Source organism: Kryptolebias marmoratus, linkage group LG15 (assembly GCF_001649575.2).
Source record: "Kryptolebias marmoratus isolate JLee-2015 linkage group LG15, ASM164957v2, whole genome shotgun sequence".
NCBI lineage: Eukaryota > Metazoa > Chordata > Actinopteri > Cyprinodontiformes > Rivulidae > Kryptolebias > Kryptolebias marmoratus.
In genome coordinates, this window is record NC_051444.1 from 15,182,289 (window position 1) to 15,204,194 (window position 21,906).

A 21,906-nucleotide genomic window follows, 5' to 3' on the forward strand; every position below is an offset into this window, starting at 1 on the left:
ATATACTCTGATGGTAAATCACTCTTTTGGACGCTATTCGTCAGTCTCCATTATTCATCTGCATGATTATATGAGACAGCATTGAGTGGCATGAATATTCATTATATGAACTTGAAAATGAGTGTTTTCTGCATGGCTTGGAAGAAGAAAAGTTAGTTTATGTTTAAATTTTGGTGCATGTGCAGATCTGCATAAGTGAGTGTGTCATACTCATTCATATATATATATATATATATATATATATGGCTTGTATGCAGCATAATAATTTTATAATGTAGGGGGATAATGAACAATATTTATAATAATTTAGTTCTTTGCATAAGAAAAGAAAAAAATGTCCTAGTAGTACACAGACACAGTGACACACATGGACACACACAGGGAGCTATTCCTGGCATAGCCAGTGGCCTGTCTGCGTTCTGGTCTCTGCTGGTTTTGGCTGTTGTCCCAGCTTGTCTCAGTCCTCTGTCACAGTTTGCAGTCCAGCCATTTACCAAGATGCATCTAAACCTACACAGGGACAGTCAAGCCTCAGCTTCAGCCTTGCACTGAAAATCTAACAGTTTCAATAATACTTTCTATCAGTCTGTTCCTGTGTCAACAAAGAAAATCCTTCCAAATCCCAAACTATGATTTTAACCACACAAATCATCTCTGTACTTTCTGGGAAAATGTGCCTTTCGTACTTCAGCAGAACATTTTTGGGAGAGCAGTGCTACATATTAAAAGAGTTTAGTGAGACATACTTACACAGTGAAAGCAATTTTACACATAAAGTGCTTACACACTCTCACACACAAAAAAGAAAAATGACTAGCTTATTTATAGTTCTGTGCCAGTGTCTTGAGTCATTTCTTATTTTTTGTGCTTTGCTTCCAAGTAGCCATAGTTTCTTGTAATATTTTAAAGTAGTCTTGAGCAATAGTTTGCTGGGCTTTGTGAAAGTATTTCTTTAGAATTTGTTTTTTTTTGTAATTTTTTTGTAATTTTTAATCCTGTACTTGGCCATTTTTAGAAGTGTATATATATTTTTGAATTTCTGTTAAACTAACAAACTTGAATCATTCAGGCACAAAACGGTTCTAAACTCAAGAGATGAGCCAGAGTTTTTTAAAGATATAAGAGGCAACTTTGCAAAGAACCAATTTTAAATGGGATCTTTAAGCACTTTACTACTAGCAGTTTGTCACAAAGACACACTTTGTTCGAATGTCTCTAGTAAAATCTCTGACAGATACTAAAGATAACACAGCTTGAGAGAAAATGGTGTATTAACACAAACAAAAACTCTTAGGTGAAAACATACAGTAGACAAAAAGATGAAAGATCGTGCATCTCGCAGGTCCTGTGTTGAGTTTGTGATGATTTTTTTTTCTTTTTTCTCCTATTCTATACACACCTGACTCTCAGATACTGAACAGTGTTCTTCAAAATAAGAGAAAAATCATATATATAACAAGAAAAAAGCAGTCTAAATCCAAAGAAAAAGCTTTTGAAAAAACCTTCAGACAGTCACAGTATAATAAAATGAGGGGTGACTCAGAAAACAACACTATATATGAGAAAAGGATCAACAAAGTGTTCATGAGATAACATAACACAATGTAATGTAATGACAACTTCACCATAATGTGAGACACCTAAACTTAAAAAGAGAGAACTGATATTCAGCCTCTAACTGTTAGAAATATTCTGTCAATATTTAAGTGCATGTGTGTGTGTGTGTGTGCACCCTTTATCACACCAAGGCAAAGCGGCACTGCAGCCAGCTACCACTGCAGCCCTCTTATCAGCCTTCTCACCAGACCCTGCCTCATCTCGTCATGCTATCACCCTGAGCAATGAGACAGGAGAGAAAGTTAGACAAGCAGCCAGCTCCAGGCTTACTGTCTCTGAGTTCATCAAGTCCCCCTCTCTCTCTGTGTGTCCATGGTTGGCTTTCATGATCTCGCTCTGTCTCCCTCCAGTTCATTCCTGCCTTTATCCAGATTGGCCAGTACAATATGTGGCAGCTGGGTAGATGAGTGTAGAGGGATGGAGAGAGATTGGAAGACAGTCCCACTGTCACACAGTAATTGGAGCAAAAACTTGGCTTATGTCTTAATGCGTGCTCTGCCTTCTTTCTCTGTTTCTCCTTGTCTCAGTGCTTCACTTCCCCAATAACCGTCTCATTCTATCTCTTTCAATCAACCTCGCTTTTTTATCAGGCAGTTTTTCGAACTTCTTTTTTGCTCTAGTTTTGTATATGTTGCTTTTCCTAGCATATTTTTCTAATAAAAGGGTCAAATGTAGTTGTGTAGTATGACTTGGTGAAGTGATCCCTCTTTTTATAGCTGTAACAGTTTTATGTGTGATATAAGTTAAGGATTTACATGGAACAAACAAGACAGAAACATTAAGCTTTGTATCAGATTTAACAATTTCTCTATTAATATTTTTTTTTCTTCTTTTTATAAAAAAATTGGTGTAAGGTTACTTCTTCACCCATCTCTTCATTTCTCACTGGGCATTTCCTGTTTATGTTCCCACAAAACTCTCCTGTTGTTTTTCTCTCATCACCAGGGCCAGAAGGTTGCAACCTGTTTATTTATCACCTGCCCCAGGAGTTTGGAGACGCTGAGCTCATGCAAATGTTCCTACCTTTTGGCAACGTCATCTCTGCCAAAGTCTTTGTGGACCGAGCGACCAATCAGAGCAAATGTTTTGGTGAGTCAACTATTTGTAAGAATGAGAAGAACAAGAGAAATAAATAAAAGAAAAAGAAAAAAAAAAATACATCTCGACTATGTTCAGTACTCTTCTTTTGACACTTGTTGCTCTCTGCAATTAGTGTTTGCCTTTGCTTTTATTCCAACTGTCTGTCCTAATCAAGATGCAATTAACATTTTCAAAGTGGCGTTACATGCCACTGCACAAGGTGGGTGAGGAGGGAAATTAAGGTGCAACGCTCCCTGGTTTCATCACATAAGGGGGAAAGCAAGTGGCAACCTTTGAGGCTGATAAATCAAGCCAAATTCCAAAAATTAACATTCCTTGAGTGTGAAATTGGGGCTGGCTCAAAAAAGCGTGACAATCCCTGCAGACCTCCATGTCAAAATGCTTGAGTTTAAAGAAGATTTTGGTTTCTACTTCGGATTATGACAAAGTCCTGCATCATTACGTGTAAAGTAGCTTTACAGTAGGTAGAAGGTGAGTTACCCAGAGCACAGTCAGTACTTTCATTTGGAGTTCTATTTAAGTTCACAAAATTTTACTTTAGACAGTAAAAAAAAGAAAAAAAAAGGTATTTGTAAATGAGAAATTGTTAAAAGTGTAAAAGAAAAGTCCACAGACGTAAGTGTGACATTGCAGTGGATGCATATCTTTCTTTTGTATCCAGAGAAAATGTGACATCACAATAAATGTGCTCTGATAACCTTAGACATATTTATTTTATCCTAATTTCTGTTGTACATTTTGTAAGACAGCAAGTGTACATTTTATTTTTCTACCATGCCCATTTGCCCAAGAGAAAATAGTTTTCCCAAACTCCTTACCAAACCTCTACCTGTTAACCCTGCAGCATCTCACCGTTCCTCCTCTCCTCTCATTTCTTCTACCACACACTGGACCAGTTCATCGGGGTGGAGGGGGCGCAGGTGGAATCCATGGGCTTAAAGAGATAATAATAGACTGGTGTGAGCCTCGCTGTTGATTCAGTTGGACAGCAGCACCCAGGGGACCAACACAGAGAGAGAAAGACTCCCATCATTGGCTTTCTTTCACTTTCTCTTCATCGTGGCATATCTGCAAGGCTCTCTCTCTTCTTCATCACCTTTTTCATCTGTCCGTCTCCAGACTGTCTGTCTCATTCACTGTGTGTGTTCTTTTCTGAACATATGCCTCTCACTTACATTATCTGTCAGTCAACATGCGGGGGAAGGCCATAGAGCCATTGACCTCATCAGTCTCACTATGAAGCATGATTAAGATGTTAACCAAAAAATATCAAGTCAAACAGCTCTTCTTTGTTTCGTTTTTTCTACTAATGTATATTACCTTTTAACAGATGCCTCACATCTCTTTTGTACTACATAAAAAATACAAAAGAAAACAGTACATTTAGGAAAAATTCTGAAAGTTTTAATCAACTTGGAGCACTTTGTTTTAAAAATGTGTGTTTAAGATGGGTTAACGAATGCTAAAAAATGCTTTTTATACCGGTGTACAAGTCAGTGACAATTATTTTGTTAAATGAGAATTTTTCAAAGCTCTTTTTTCTGTATTGGAAAGAAGAATTATTAACATGTCTATGTATGCATTGACAGAGATTGCCTTCTAGGTAAATTGCTTGTCAGTCCTACAAGCTGCATGTAAGTTTTATAAGCTTTATTCTAAATATTTATAAATGGAAGTTTTCATTTCTCTGTAATAAAACTGAAATACCTTTAACAATTGTGTAAAGAGATAATCTGACATTACTGTCAAAAATTGGGTGTTTTAGGAAAATGTAAGAGTTTGAATACAATTAAAAGAGAGTCACTGGAGAAGCATTCAGACAATTATTTTAACAAAAATGTCTTCCTACAAAGTAGGATATATGCGTGACTTCAACTCAGACAGATCTAAATGCAGTTGAGCACATTTACTGGAAAAGTGAGATAAGAGCATGTGTCATGGTTTGTTATGTAACAAATGATTTACAAAACGTTTCAGCCAAAAATATTATCATAAATGAAAAAAAAAAGATGACAGCAAATTACAACTGATACAAGTTACAAAGTAATTATCTAGTTTCTAAAATCTGTCATGCATCTGGAATTTGTGTAGTTTTGCATTTTAACTTGCTTAAATGTTCATTAATGTACACTAACCCTTTTATTTAAAAAATGAGTTAGTTATCTTTATAAACATTATTTATTTTTTTAACTGAACAATCTCCTTTTATAAGTCAATTGATCAGAAAAATAAAAAGCAAAAAACCCTATCTATCTATCTATCTATCTATCTATCTATCTATCTATCTATCTATCTATCTATCTATCTATCTATCTATCTATCTATCTATCTATCTATCTATCTATCTATCTATCTATCTATCTATCTATCTATCTATCTATCTATCTATCTATCTATCTATCTATCTATGCATCCATCCATCCATCATAAATAAGATTCTGCTGTTCCAGCGTACACTCATATGCAGGACCAACATTTTCATTTAAATTTGGAGGGACAATTAGTCTTGATTTTTATATGTTTAATGGTTTTTATATGATTTTTTTTGTTTGTTTTGTTTTGTCTTTTGCTATGCTAAGTTAAAAGGCAAAGTTCACTGTGGGATCCTTGGGTTTAAACATTAATTTAACACATAAGTCCCAATGATCCATCTGAACATTGTTGCAGACCATTTACAACACCCATGTTGGTGGTATTTCACGTTGCTTTTGTTCGCTTTCCAGACAAACAACTTTGGGACAGCTGAAAAACAACACATTTTCATGTTGATGTGGAAACAATGCCACAAAGACCAAACGTTAACTTCTAAATTATTAATGTCACAGTTACCTTTGGCATGAACTTTGCATCCTTTGCATGTTCATAAAGAAAGGTGCACATACTGATAAAAAAAAAGGAAAACAAAAATATAGTATCAAAACTCTAGTGTGCTTGAATTTAAAAGTTTTATGTACTTTGTACTCTTCTGTCTGTTGACCTCCAGAGTTCTATTGCTTTTTTTTTTTTTTTACATCTGGATGTAAATGTGAGGTTTGGACATTCATTAAAGCCAGGAAAAGTGTGCGTGTTTCTGTGTGTGTGTTTAGGATTGGGATCACTACCAACTGACACGCCCTTCCCAGCTCAGTTTGTTTAAAGGGTTTGTAAAAGCAGCAGCCTTATCTCACCTACACTGACAAAAGCCTGCCCTCTCCCCCCAAATTAAATTGGACCCATAGCAGTGTGATCAAATCAGCTGGCAGGCGGAAAATTCTGGCCGTCAATCACGGAGGTGTCTGATAAGACCAGGCAAGGAGTCCCAGCGGGGGAAGCTGTGGGCTCATGCTGCCTCGACACCTAAGTGATAACTCAGAGCGGCAGGCACCTCCGTCCTGCACACCTCGCTCCTAGCATCTCATCACGACCTCATGCCCTCTGCTCTTTACTTAGATACATGCTCAGTCACACACATAAAATGAAAACACACATCCGCATGCATCCAGGGCACTGCTGTTCTTGTATGGCTCAAACACTCATGTAACATTTACACGCCCTGCTTTGGTCTACAGATCCACAAGCCACATGAGATTCAGCTTTTCTTATTTCTTACTCTTATCTCTGAACACCTTTTTATGTGTGTGTGTGTGTGTGTGTGTGTGTGTTTTTCTGCTCAAGTGAAATTCCTGGTTACAAATACCTCTTCTTCATTTGATTTTAGTATCTTTGTTATTAGTCTTTGTGATATTTTATGCAATCTTTTTAATTCAAACATTTTCAATTAATCTCCTGAAAAGAGAAAACAAAGACCTTTTGTTGTGTCGTTGATGAGAGTACAAAGGGGGTTTCACAGTCTTCCTTCATCTCACCTGTCTCTTGCTTTCTTTCTTCTCCTCTCTGTTTCTCATCTCCCTTCATGTTTCATCTCTATCCTGCTCTGTGGCCTTGTCTCAGGCTTCGTGAGTTTTGATAATCCGTCCAGCGCTCAAGCCGCCATCCAGGCCATGAACGGCTTTCAGATAGGCATGAAGAGGCTGAAGGTGCAGCTAAAGCGGCCAAAGGATGCCAACCGACCTTACTAACTTGTCTGCTGTCTATACCCAGGTACAGTAACACTCGTGCAGTAACTCACTGTGGCATTTTGAAAACCTCTCACTTCTCTGGCAAAGTGTATGTTTCCTGAATACTTTGTTGGAATGTACTTGCCAAAGTAAACAAATGCTTGCAATAGTTTAGTGTCAAATGTGGTCAGGCGTAAGAAAACTGTATAACTGAGATTTCTGATAACTGAGACTTTGCCACCATGTGCTCAGAAAAGCCATAAAATTTAATAATTTCAAATTGACTTTATAATAAATACCTGCCAGAACTTTTAAATTCCACAAGCCTCCTTTCACAGATTTTAGAGATCTTTGTCAGGTTGCCCTGCTCCACAGAAACATGTTCCTTCTTTGGTTTGTCAAATCTAATTTGTACCTGCAGAAAGCTCCAGGCCAATCCTCAGCTGTGTGTAGTCAGCTCTCTGCTGAGTGTAATGGTGGCAATTGATCCAAAGTGTTTAGCTTAAAGTTCCCACCCCAAATAGCAGAAATTTCCTTCCTAAAGTAGCTCTGCGTTACATTTCTGTCAACCACTTGAGCCGTATTTGTGCTGCACCTTGACTCATGGGGAAAATCAATGTGGAGATGAAAAGCAGCAAGGAGTAAATTTAGACCTCCAGTGACCGTGGTGAGTATGAATAGGATGTTTGAAATCATGAATTTTCATTACATAGTAATGTGAGGCATGTTTATTATTGCGACTTCTTTAGTCTCCTTTTGTTTGAATTAGACAATGACCAATTATACATTAAACAATGCAAATAATTATATTTATAAATCTTAAATGTACATATACTAAACAAATGTTAATTTTATCTTTTTGTATATTTTATTCGACTGTAAACAAGGTTGAAAATACAAGGTATGACAAATTCAAAACAAAGTTTAAACAATTACCTTTTTTTAAACTGTTCATGTAAGAATAAATAATTTAACAAAACCAAACTCAATATATGTAGGTTGGGCAAACATCCTGAAATCAAACATGTGGCTTATCCTTTCTGGGGCAATACCATGGTGCATTTGCCACCAGACAACTTAATTAATTCCTATTTTTACCATTACATTTCTGAGCTTTTATATCTAACAACAAAAATGTGGCTTGCTTTTAGCAGCACCATCCCTCAACAGACTAATTTCACAGTGTCACAAATGATTCAAATAATCATCGCCCATCTGTTTACAAACCACAGCTGCCAGTGCAAAAAATAATATAGATGCATGCTCTCTAAACCCAACTGGCAGGACAACTTTTCACTGCAATAACATAAGCCTGGATTCTCTGCCTCCATAAATAAACACACGTTAATCCCATTTGCTTGTTTTAGATTTGACTCTTTAAAAGCCACAGGATGGCATATGCAATACAAATGATAGATGCTGTTTCCACCAGTTCTCTGATAGCGTTTGAATAGGGCTGCGTCCTGCTAATTGAGGAGAAGCTTTCAAAGCTGACACAAGAAGAAGAAAGAAGAGGGCAGGGTGAATTTGATTTATCGCAATAACAAGGGACAAATGGAAAACATCCTGCCACATCATTGAATGACAGGGTAGTCATTGAGATGTACTTTAAAAGCCCCCAAGTAAACACATTTCCTCAAATAACATTTCATCACTTAACCAGGATGAGTGTGTGGGTGTGTGTGTGTGGTGTGGTGTGTGGGTGGGGGTGTGTGTGTGTTTCCGTGTCCTCCTTCATCTCAGGTCCAATTCAATCCATCTCTGTTTTCCTTCTGTTATTACACCATTTCTGATGTTTAGTAAAGAAAACCAATACAGCGCAAACAAGTCCAATTCAATGAAAACATTAAAGAAAAACACACTGGAGCCTTTGAGGTCAGCTCTTTGCCACAGTTGAAGTTTTAAAAATCCTTAAAATCAAACATGACCTTTTACAAACTAAATGTATTACGAAAAAAAAAAGAAGCTATTTTTTTTTGCCTTTCATTTCCTTATTCTGTTAGAGGTTGTTGCTGCAATACACAAAGTTCAACTCTTCCTTTTCCAAAGTTTTTATTTATTAGTTATGGAGAGAAACTTTGATGAAACTTCTGTGATTATTTTCTTTTCTGTTTCCTATAAGTAAAAGCTTCAATATGTAGATAAGTTTAGAAGCAGCTGTATTTTTCTTTTTTTTCTTTTTTTTAACCCTGACAATGTTGCCTGGAAGTTGAATTAAAAACACAATCAGACAGGATTCTCTTCTTCAGGTCTCAGGAGCCCCGCTACTCTAAAATTGCATTCTGTGTCTTAAAGATAAACTTAATGCAAAAAAATGCTGAAGCACTCACTGTACAGCCACCCTCATAGCAAACAATGCAAGGCAAATCCAATTACTGAAGACAGGACACGTTTGTGAAATATGCATTTCTGCCATAAGGGTTATCTTTGTGAATATAAAAAACATCAATTCAACCTTTTAACCTGCAAATGTTGTCAGCCAGAGAATATTTTACCACCACGCTGAGGCACAAAAAGGCCTTTTTCTTTACTGTGCTGAATATCATTTGTTCTATTACTTCTGTTTTCACTGTCTTTTTTCAGTTTTATGGTAATAACCATAATGACCTCATTTGATTTGTCAGGCAGAAAAAGTGAGAGTGTGGAGCACAAAAATGGAACAGGTGCTTTGAATTCTAACTTCAGGAAAAGAAAATCCCACTGTTTCTTTCTTTTTTTTTTTTCCCACCCCCACCAACCTGGCAACCTGACACGGCCAATCACAGTGTGAGGTGGCCTTTCTCTGCTATAGCCACTCACTCCTCCCCCTACACCTGTCATGGGGCCAAGTTCCCACAGCTGTAAGTTGAACCCATGGTGTCATTTTCTTTTGGATGACGTCATGTGGTGGGACTGTGACTGCGTTGCATGACGTGGCGTTTATTTATATCTCTAAACTCTTTCTCTTTATATTCTGCCCTCCTTTTATATATATCTTATATATATACTGTATATTGTATATTGGCAGTCTGTGGAGTGCAGTAATCAATGCCTTTCTTGGCTGGTACCTGTAAATGACGTGCTGACTGGTTGGTGAATTATAACTGGAAGTGGCCTTTAATCCTTTGTGCCATTGTATTGTGTGCCCTTGTGATGTTTTACATTTCTTGTGGGGTTTGTGTGTATGAATGTACTGTATTTTCTATCTCTCTACTTCTTTACATTCACATCAACAGTGTTGTTCTTCAACAAACTAGTTTTTTTTTTCTTAATTTTCTAATTAAAGCTATAGTTCAATTATTATAAAGTGGGGTTCTGTGGAAAGGTTATGAACAATTAATATTCTACTTTTTGTAGACAACTCTTTCAGTGATCTCAGTTTGGAGAAATTACATTTATTTTTAAGCTAAATGACCATATCTAGGCACAGAACCAGAAGCCAGAAGTTGAAGCCACAATTTTTTTGAAGTCCTGCTTCTCCATATAAGGAAATGGGACAATTTACTGACAAAAAATGAAAAAAGTAAACTTCAGATGTTTTTTTCTGATGTTCATTTTTGTTGATTCACATAGGTCTTACCTTGTTGATGTATGTATAATGTCTGTTCAACAATGCATTTTATGAGACATGTTTAGTTTCAATGTGACTGTGACTGACAGTGGTACAGCCTGTTAGCAAGTTGGAAGGGTGTGACTTCTGTGTATAAATGGTACAGCTCCCTGTCCATAGTGTACAGAATCTGGCTCCAAAAATACAACATGGCAGCTCTCCCCAAAATTGACATTTTCACCTCAATTTTGAGCGATGTAAGTTAAAGAAGTTGCTTCATTTATCTTTATTTATGTTCATCGGAACGGCAAAGCAACAGCTTGTCCAAGCAGGGGCCAAGACCGAAGTGGATTTCTGCCACCTTTAAACAACTGCAAACTAAAAACAATAAATCTCAGTCTCATAGCAATCCATGAAAATGCTATATCACAAACCATCAATTTTACATAGCAGAATTATTTACATAGGATTCTATGGTTATTTGCAAATACAAATAGAGACAGAAGCTTCAAGCTGTAGCACGTCCTGTGCACTGCACACTGTAAGGGGTTTATAAAATAACATTTCCATGAATGCCTGTACAATTTTCAAAACAATATTTAATTTAAGATGACATTAACCCACTTTGGATTGGGTATTAGCTCATCAATCTGGTCAGAATTAGGTGGGGGTTTTTTTAAATTATCGTTTTTCAAAGAGTCATCTACAACAGGTACAATGCTTACTTCTCATGACTTTTCCTCAGGACCCTTCTTCAAAAGATCTAGACTTTTTCTTTTAAGTTTTCATTTTTGCAAAAAGGTCCTATTTTTCACCAACTTATAGCCGTTTAGCTGCAGAGTAGCCACCATGACTTTTTGTTTGTTGAGCCAATTAATTCCCCAACGTGCACAGACTGCTCAGGCAAATGTTGACATGCCATTTTTCTGTGGATTTCATCTGCACAGGGAATACTTCTGCAGGATTGTTTGGTTTGTCTAACATGAGAATCATTTCTCATTTGTTTATTTATTTACGAGGATGCAAACAATCACAACAGAAGAGCTGGAGCAGAGCCACAGACCCACAGGCCCCAAATCTGTTCACAAATCACAATGTACATACAGACATCTATAAACATGACATTTTTTATGTACTTTTAGTTGGAGGAGAAATTAGTTTTTGCTGTTTATATGTCACCAAGCTGCTTGATTTGTGAAAAAAAAAAATACCTGCCGACAAATTCATATCAAAAAGGTCCTTTCTTTGCATGTCAGTTTGCTGATAACCTCCAAGGGCAGCCCTGATAGGAGTTAAAGTTTTCATAAAACTTGTCTTGCACAGCAGGAAACTCACCCTCCATTGTTTTCTTTTCTAAGGGAAACAACAAGAAATAAGTTTTTTTCCTCAACTATGTTTCTTAATTAGTGCAAATATTTTAAGATGCTATCTGAGAAAGTAGCTGGGTACTGGTCCTAATGCTAGCTTGTGGGGCAACACTTGGTGGGTGAAATAGATGTGTTATTTTCACGAAAGCTGTTTAGTTGGAGGAAGAAAACAAAAATCACTTTTAAAGCCACTGTGTGTTTCGTTTGTGAAACATGTATAGGGAGAAATGCTTGTGGCAAAAGAATGCATCTGTAATTGGGCCTGTTAGTGTGATATAGCTCTAATGGCTGGCCAGGCTTTTGTCACACATAAAAAATAGGTCCAAATCAAGGCTCCGTGTAAAAAGCAGATCTATTATGAAATGTTAACAAGCTCATTTACAGAAATGGAAAGGTAGAACAAAGAGCACCCAGGTAAACGTCCCCGTCACAAAGTCAGAGCCTTTCATGTTCATTCCCAAAGGGTGATTTAGTGTGATTTTCCAGCCTTTCTTCACACACATCACAGCTCACAACTTATTAGTCCTGATAGGCTGTAAACAGGATCTTTTTTATCTAAAGCTTGATGGCACGGTCAAACACATTAAGTAATGGTGCCAGATATTGAGTCAATACAAAGGTAAAGAAGATGCTGAGTTCCAAATTAGAGGGTATTTGTTGTACTTTTTTCCCCGCTATAGCCATCAGTTTTCTGTCACTCTAATTATAACATCAATTTAACTTTTTTGAACACTCTTGTTTTCTTCTTGTATTCCTCTTGGTCTTTTGTAGTTTGTTTGTAGCGGATTAACAGAAATGAGGAGTAACAGCAACATCCCAGGCAGTCTTTTTTTTCATCCTGGAAGATGCAGTCAGTTTAAATTAGGCCTTCCCTGGATTAGTGCTGTCACAGTGTAGATGTCTGTTCCATATGGTTTAAACACAAATCTCCCACCCCACCTCTAGCCCACTTATTTCTGGCTGTGATTGACACACTATGTTTCTTTTTTTTCTTTCCTTTCCTCCCCGTCTGTTCCTCACGCTGTTGGCTGTGCCTGTCAGTCTGTGTGATAACCAGGAGCCAGCAACCCGGAGCATGTTTGCCGCAGCCTTCCCTGAATCCACTCACCTTATTCTCTCCCCTGTCTTTTTCTCTTTTCCTCTCTCTGTGTCACAGGATGAAGGGCCACAACACCTTATTTCCACAAGTGCAGTAAAAGTACAAAGACTCCTTGTTCTGCTACATATCATGAAGGAAGGGTGGTCCCTTGATCCTCCTGGAAAAGCCGCTGAAAGATTGGGTGACTGAAAGAAGGATCCCAGAGTTGTTTTTTATTGGTAAAATTTTCTTTTTTTTTTTTTTTCTTCTTTCTTCGCAAAGGCCTCTTTTTTCCCTGTTTTGCTTTGGCGTCTGTGGAAGAAGATTTTTTGCAGAGACCAACTTTTTGCTGCTGTTTTTTAGACATGATAAAAAAAAACACTTTATAGACTCATTATGCTCAAAGCATGCATACTGACACAGAATACAGATAAACTCACATGAAAAAAACAAGTGAAAATAAACCAAACATACAACTATTAAAGGAAGCTACACTTAACAAATGAAAAAAACAAACAAACAAAAAAAAAACTTTGTACATGTATAAATACGTGCAAATGCCAACACAAGTACTGAAGCAAACTCATGCGTGTGTGCGCACACACACAAATATACACAAACACACACACCAGCCTGCTGCCATTTTGGTTTTTGTGCCTACACAGGTGTTGTGCTCTGTGACAGGGCAAGCTCTGGATCGAAGAGGAAAACAAGAAGAAGAAGAGGAGAAGAGAGAGGAATCCAGGATAATTTACATGCATCATTCCTTAGGAAATAGGGACCAAAGGACTAAACGCTTTTTAAAAAATTATAAATATATAAATATATAAATATATATATTTAAAAACTCATACCTTGTAGCTGCAAGTATTACAATTTACTCATAGTAAAAAAAAGCATTAAATCAATTTCCAGTGGCCTACTGTAAGTAAAAGAAAATGGAAATAATGTATAAAAATGGAATCATAGAATAGGGGCAAATCTTTTGCTCTGGATGCTGATTTAGCACCCAGTATTAGAATAGTGACATAGTCTAAAGGATTAAAAAAAAAAAAAATCAAAACAAACAAAAAAAGAACATTGTACCTTTGCAAAGGTTTGCTGTTGTTTAAAAAGAAAAAAAATAAGATGCCATGAAAAGAGGGTAAAAGAGAAAGTAACGAAACACTCATCCACGCCTATGAAAAGGAAGAGAATTCTCTCTTGGATGTTAAGGTATCAGCCACTGGATATCTCACTCATCATGATGTACAAGACTCTGCACTCTCTGACAGCTATAAAAAAAAGACTGCTCTGATGGGCAAATGTGGAAAACAAGAGCGAGAGAGATAAAAAAAAAAGGAGTCTGAACCTATCGATGTCTGTGCTGGACAGGGTGCAGATGTTTAAGGCTTCTCGCTAGCCTTTGTGTTCAAGCGACAATCCACTGTAAAGACCAAGCAAAATGGACATGTGGTATCTCTTTTTTTTTTCCTTGACTTTTTGTATTGCATCAGAAGTGTAAACTATGAAGCCACAAGTTCCTAAACAAAAATGGTTAGAAGAAAAATGAATGACCACGAGAGGAAAAGTGAAAAAGCAAGAGATGAGGAGTAAGGCGACAGCTACTGAAACTGCCAGCAGAATGAACTGAGTTTAGTAATGAATTGGCCAGTCCCAGTCATTGGGAAACAGAATGCCTGTGAACAACATGCCAAGGTTGTGTATGTCCACTGAAGGTGCTCCAAAACTCTAGACTGAGAAAAAAATTAATTTAATCTCTTGGCATATAAAAATGAACATCCCTCTGAAGATAAATTAAATGTACTGCTTTGATGGCAAGGGAGCTTAGGCTTTTAGAGCTCATTCAGCCCTGCAAATATATGAATTCCACTGTAAACATGTTCACTGACCTGCTTTTTTCATCAGAGCTGATGGGAAAAAAGCTACTGCTAAAACAGGCAAGATCTACATTAAATCTAACAGCCACTCGTACCCATCATTCAGCTGGCCTGTAGCTTTTCTGACACTGACAGAGCAAAGCACTCCAGTGCTGTCATGTCTTGATTTAAAATCCCGTAGCCTTTATTTTGACTGTTTTAAAGCTGTGCATGTAGACTCCTCTGTAAAAATGAGATCAATATGTTTGGAGTCATTCTTCAGGGAGGAACATAGGTGTTTTCAGTTACTATGAGCACTTCCCAATTTTCTCTGCAGAATACCAGTTCACATCCAACTCTCTGAGCTCTGACAGCTGACATTAAGAGGCAGGGCAAGGCAAGAAGGAGGGAGAGGAGGAGGAAAAGGTCAACAACTTATCACATTGAGATCATTTCAAATTATGCTTCTAGGTTGTTGCAGAATAATTTGACTGAGAAATTTAGAAGCTGCAATCAAGCCGCTGGTGATAAACATTGTGAATTTGCACTGTATGTTATAGAAGAACCATATTTAAGGGTTGTTTGAGACTAAGCTTAAGTTCTTAAGACCCTTGTCTTATTAGATTATATTTACTACTGAGAATCCACTTCTTCTTGCCAAGACCTCCCTCTAGTTCTTAAAAAAATGCAGACCAGACTTGTTTCAAATTGTAGAGGAATGGACTGATCAAATGTGTCAGTAATTTTGTTTCATTTATTTCTTTATTTGTATTACACTGCCTTTGTCATCTAAATAAGCTGAAGGTATTTATTCCAGGCTACGATATCACCATGCCTTGTACTGCCTCACTTTTGCTGTTCTTGCTTTTTCCAAACCACAACACAACTGCTCACTATAGCCCCCCCAGAACAGGATTTCTGAACATGGCTAATGCCCATTCTCACTACCCTTCAATTATCTCCAGCACCATATTAGACATGCTATTTCACCTTCCCTAATCACACTGTAATCATCAGCCTCTATACATTAGCAGCAACCAAGTGAAAAATCACTGGGATAATCACTTGGACCAAATGACGGCAGAGATGGTCCCCTTCATGCACATGGATGACAGAAGGAAGATTAGGGAGAATTATGTTTGTGCCTTCTCCCTGGCAAGGCTGCTGACAGCTGACCTGGCACCAATAATACAGCTAAATTTACCCGAAGAGTCGATGGTAGATGTGGAACAAACCCTTCCATCTTATGATGAGGTGTTAAAATTGCAGAACAGATTGACATTGCCAAAAAGTAAAAGGAAAGAAAAAACCAAAAAAAAAAAAAAAAAGTATTTTGGGTTTCTTCACCACAATCGTTACTTATAACTGGGTCAAAAAGCAACAATTTTACAGAAACTGCTCAAGCCTGTTGAAGCAGCAGCTGGGAGGCCTGTGTTATTGTAATTCTTTTTATGTGCAGCAAAATTGCATCTCAGCAGTCAACTATAGAAGTCAGCCTATTTTACAAAACCACTTCTTTCGTTTTCTTCATTGAATCCCTGCTAAGACAGCTCCAAAGCACAGTTTTGTTCAACACTAAAATAATATTCCGAAGCACAGCACTTCAGGTTAAAAATATTGGCTGTCAAATTACCTTTTTTTAATAGATTTATCGCATAGAGGTTAAAACCCTGCCCTCATTTCTTTGTTTTTATTTTTAATTTAAAATTTTGGCAAAATGTTGTAAATAGCATGAAGTTAGTCAGTTCTTTAGGTTGTGTTTATTATCAGTTTGAAGTGGAACTGTTCACTGGGCACACTAATGTTGTACAGTACAAACAATCAAATGTCCCATGCTTGTCTCAGCAATCTCTTATAATTCACTCAGATCCATGAATCTTGGATGCACGCTCCACTGAACTTCTCTGTCTGATATCGGATGCTGTACTGTTCCCTCTACTAACAGCAGGTTGAGTTCCTAGTGAAACCCAGCCCAGCCTAGTTTCCTGCTGGCTAGCTTGGCTAATAGTGCAGCATTCATGTAGCATACCTGCTATGCCAGGGCTAAATTAGGCAATGTGAAACCAGCAGTTAAACATTTTTAACAAGGGTGCTCTGATTACCTTTACACCCTTGGCAGGGCAATGCTGAGGTGTGAAACATTAAAAGTAAAGTCAGCAGTAACATGCTCTGGAACTAAAAAAAAAAAAAAAAAAAGTAGAAAGAAAATGTTTGTTTTCAGAACCTCACTTTTTGTCATAAGAGTAGTGACCTAATTTGCTTTTAGCCTCAGTGTAGTTTTAGTCCATGCTATTTTCCAACTTTTATGAGCACTAAGAAATATCAGCCCAGCAAGCACTCACCAAGTTGTTGCCAAACTATGATTTGACATTTGCCTCTCAGATTTTAGCATGAGGTAATGCAACTTAACATTTTTTGTTTTAGCCTGAAAGAAAAGAAAAAAAAAAGAATCATTGTGAGTATAGTGTACAATCTCCCACTCAGTGGTGAAATATGAGGTACATTTACGCTCAAGCAGTTCTTTTTTTTTTTTTAAATAAACATTTACAAAAAGCTAGTGAGGCGACACTGAAATTAAAATGGTGTACACATATTATACCCATTTCAGCTGCCACTATGCTCACTCAGCTTGTAGTTTAGAGTACCACATATCCTTAGAGGGTTGTAGCCAATGGCAGGACAGAGTGAAAAACTGCTAGAGCATGAATATCCAATCCACTGGGTGCATAACACTCACCCTGAAATAGCAATGATTGTCAGGGAAAGGAAGTGAAATGTAATTGACTGAAAGAGGAGAGATAATTAAAGGAACCTGTTGGACAGGAGGAAAGAAATTAATGCCTCTCATTTAATAGCTGCTTTGGGAGAGAGCTGTTCCGTCATCTCATTTTGGCGCAGAAAGGGGTTTGCTCTGGAAATGGAATTTTGATCAGGAAAAAAAAAGTGGGGATAGTGGAAATAGTAGAAAGAGGCGCTGGGTGGTGGCGGTGCTGTGTGCTAAACTGAAACTCCACAAAATCACTCCCAATACTCAGGGCATCAGGTATTATGATGTCATGATTAGTGGAGAGGTTGAGCTTTGCCTTACCCCTGATCCTGAAGGAGGTCAAGCACATAAATATGTTGGCAGTGGGAGCTGTGGCATTGTGTCTTGATATGGAGAACACTGATCAGGCAGAAAGGCTGATAAACCACCTAAATCACAGTTTTGACTCAAACTGTCATCATCCAATTTCAAGAGTAACAAGACAGAGAAGATGCTAACCAACAGCAAACAACACAAAGTACGGCTGGAAGTGTGTGCGACTATATTTAACAACACTGCTTAGAGAAATGAAATGAAAAAGTGAAAACTTTTTTTAAAAAAATAATATTATTATTCCTAATGTAAATAGCCTTTAAAATATTAAAAGGGCGAGGTTCTATAGCAACTTGTGTTGAGAAGCTCAACTCTGTGGGACAATGATGTCACTATAAAATGTATCCACAGCAGTGCAGGGATTTAGGAGAGTTTAAGTCCTTTTAAGCCCCTTAGGTTTGGGCTGTGAACATGCATCCTACAACCCCTAAGCATCAGACCAAGGCTTAGAAAGTATCTGACTTAGTGTCAAACCTAAGCCACGGCCTCAAAGTGATCCGTTAATTAAGATTCTGTGTACACCGACATGTCATGATTTTTCTGACAGAAGAACGATTGCCTGTGCGGTAATTGGATTAGTCCAATTGGAGCTGATGAACAGATATGGCAGTGACAGTGGAGTTCATCCGTCTGCATACTTTATGCTTGACAGTGAGAAAGAAAAGAGAAGAATGAGCGCATTAGCTACCACCAGATTAAAAAAAAAAGTCTTCAGAAGTAAAAGTTGAGGCTTACAGCATTTAAAGAAGGTGGTTTTACATAATGAAACTCCAGGTAACAATTTGTTTAGCATGTACATAAACCACTTTGGAATCAAGCATTTAATACATAAGGTTGAACTATACACACATGGTTAGTCTGGGGCTGGAGGAGGGGACAGACAAGAAAGAAATCATAGTTGAATCCAGCAGAACCCCCTGCCTGCCTGACCCAGTCTGCCACTGCTCTCCTAATCTGACAGCTGCATTATACCTGTACATATAATATAGCTTATTTTTCAATTCTGTTTAACATTCTTTATAGGTCACACATTAGATCATGTTCAAACATAAAAAAAGAAAAAAAGAATAGTTAATATATTTCAGTGAAACTAAGAAAAGGAACCTATGAAATAATTTATCAAAAACAGAAGATAACATGATTTTATTTCTTGTATAGTGACACACTGGTGTTCAAAAAAAATGGGATTTTTTTTAACTCATGTTGGGAGATGGTTCTTTATTTTTTCTCTTTGTTGTGTTATTATTGGCTGAAGCTGGGTAGACCCATTGTCACAAGGTTTAATCGGATATCCTTTGATCTTTTTTTTTTTCCTTCGGGCTGCACAATCCCTGTGCAAAATCCCCTGTGGATGGACAAGTTCAAAGAGATTTTTCTCTCTCTCTCTGAAAGCTGTAAAATCAATACAAGAATTAGCAAACTGCACTGTAAAAGGATGATTGAAAAACCTGGTCTGTGAATTCAGTGAAAAAAGGGTCATTGCACAACTGAGTTCAAATAGATCAGCATTGTTCAAAAAAATCTTATTTGAGGCCTTTAGTTGAGTGGAAACAATATGACTCAAAAGACAAACAAAAAGAAAAAAAACCCGACAAAAATATCAAATTTTGTTATCCTGTTGGTTTTGGGACCGATGCTATCATATGTTTTTGTATTTTAACCATGGTCGGTGTCCTGTAACATTCTTCTCTTTGTCTTTTATGTGCTTTAGTTTTTGCAGGGTTATTTGTCACCACCGACATATCTCGGAGTTTTATATTCTCTGCTCCTGTTTAAGGGATGTTTCAACCACAGTTTCTTACCTAATGTGACTCAATCCACTAAAGACACTGTGCCACCAGTAGACCATGTGACATTGTTTCACTCAAGTCAAGTTGGTTTGTAAAGGTGAGTGGAGAATTCTGCCTTAAACCCAGCCTGTTCTCTTTGACAGCACTACCTGTGAACAGTGCTCAGACACTGTATTCTGGGGATGCCAAATGCTCTTTAAAACCAACACTTAGCCAGATCAGTTTTTGCCTCAAGCCCATTCTGACACAAATATGGATGTGGTCATTGACCTTCATTTCATTGGTTACAAGGACCAAAATGTAAACAAACTCAGCAAGCTGAGCAGTTTGCTTTAATCAAGCATTCATTGAAAACCTTTAAAGTGTTCCCATTTAGACATAGGTAATTGTTGTATTGCAAATCATCCCAGTCCCAGCTTCACTAATTTCACTTTTAAGTTGTTGTCATTCAAATTTATTTGATCACTATATATTTCTGTATTTACATTCGCAATGAAAGAAAAAAAAAAGACATGTCTTTTATTATTTGATTTGTAAAGAATAAGTTGCTGTTTTCTGTCTTTTCTTTTTTTTTTTTTGAAACAGAAATGTAATTTGAATTACCGTTGGCTGGGGTCTGTTTCCCTGATTCGGGATGATATTTCCCATAGTGATCCTGAACTCTGTAGATCTCTAGTTCATTATATTCTGCTTAGACTAAAATAAAGCACAGTCCTGTAGAAGGTTATGCCTGCTTTGTCTTTGTTATTTATTGACATTGCCTGATAAAATAATTCCTTAAGGTATGGATTTATTATGGCATGTGCAAATGTGTGCTGTAGGTCTCTTTGATGCAACTTGGATTGCTGAGGACATGTCATTGTATTAATTGAGCCAACAGCGCAAACCATATCCGAATACCAAATTAGATAAGACGGTTAGTTGTGAATAGTTTAAAAAGGGCGAATAATGCATAATAAATGGAAGGGAGATTGGAAGAGGGAGGGGAATAAATTGTGAATTGATTAAAGGGAAATGGAGATTTAGCTCTTGTCTTGTGAAGGTTTTAGAGAAGAAACAATATCAGGTGCAATGGGTGCTGCTGGTCATCATCTGAAGCAGGTGGTCAAACAATTACTTACAGGTTTCCCTCACATTGTTTGAATCCCAATTCACTCGCAGCCCCTACAACTTAGCTTTACTCATATGTTTTCTGTGTTCACACCAAGGACCAGAGATGTCCCAAATCTACTTATGTGAAGGTGAAGGTCTAACTCGTCCTTCAGAGATTTTTTTGGAGGCACACTTAAAACAGACCAGTTTAAGTTGAACTTACAAAAAAAAGAAAAACAAAAACAAAAAACAAAAACAAACATGTAAGTATTGTCACTGTTGAAAATCACATCAAACGATTGTTATGTCTACTTTTGGATATTACAATGTATTAACAATAAATTTGGGAAAGCTGTCAAACTGTAACAAGCATTAAAATATCACATTGTATGGCAGTGTTTTTGTTTGTTGTTTTTTTTTTTTTTGCAAGTTAGCTAACTAGTATGCACACCATTGTTGTGACTAATGACGCACATCAAATGGCTTATGGGGTTTTTGAAGGGGTGTTCCATTTTGTAGTGAAATATTTTTAACCACTATCCCTTGTGACTTTAACTTAAGGACCACAGGATTGGGGTAAATCTAGAAAACGGTTGTTGGCCTTTAGACTAAGGATGATTATGTTACACAGAAACCTATGGCTATTGTCTATTTTGCAGCTCAGAGCCTTTTCTTCTAAAGATCAGTCAGGCAGCAAACAGGCGATGCATTAAATTTGGTTTATTGAGTGGAAAGATATACCATAACAAACCTCAGCCAAATGTGGACAATGGGTGAGATCATTTAACATTTTTCTTTGTTGATCAACTTGGTTCAGGTATTGGAACCAGCTTCAATTATCCATTACAAGAAAAGGAAAACATCAAAACTTATTGAGTCTAACTGCACGACGCACAGGGAAACATCAATGACCAAACCATCCCAGGACACTGAACATCAATTCTTGTTTATGGGTCTCTCCTGTACGTTTGTGTAGCAGCCCTGGTATGGAAACAGATTTATGGATGCTAAATTTGCAAGTGATAAAAAGGCAAAGAGTGGCCAGTTGGGGCACTAACACTGGGCTATTCACACGCTGATTCCGGTGCAGGGTCTCCTGGGACCGTCTCTCATTGTGCAGCAGACATTCCGTGATTCCACATGACAAACTGGATTGTTCCTCGAGTGAGTCCTGCTGAATTATTTTGGTCCTTTTGATTGCATCTGCTACTCTTGAGATTTTCCTCTAAGGTTGCCTTTGAGCCATAAGCCTCGACAGCCACCGTTGTCGATACTCAATCTGTTCTGTAACCCCTAA

The 21,906-nt window shown here is 37.4% G+C and overlaps 1 protein-coding gene across 6 annotated transcripts in view; it reads left to right on the plus strand.

Moving 5' to 3' along the window:
* Window positions 1-20,244, plus strand: part of si:dkey-205h23.2 (CUGBP Elav-like family member 6) — a 139,490-nt gene extending 119,246 nt beyond the window's left edge. For 5 of the 6 annotated variants that reach the window (XM_017423614.3, XM_017423618.3, XM_017423620.3 and 2 more), the window contains 3 exons: window positions 2,563-2,706; window positions 6,649-6,798; window positions 12,808-20,244. In XM_017423614.3, coding sequence (XP_017279103.1) covers window positions 2,563-2,706; window positions 6,649-6,776 — 272 coding nt within the window. In that variant the 3' untranslated portion in view covers window positions 6,777-6,798; window positions 12,808-20,244. Of the gene's footprint in view, window positions 1-2,562; window positions 2,707-6,648; window positions 6,799-9,520; window positions 9,596-12,807 lie in introns of all 6 variants that reach the window. The other variant, XR_001808761.3, reaches the window with a different exon arrangement.
* Window positions 20,245-21,906: the final 1,662 nt, after the last annotated feature.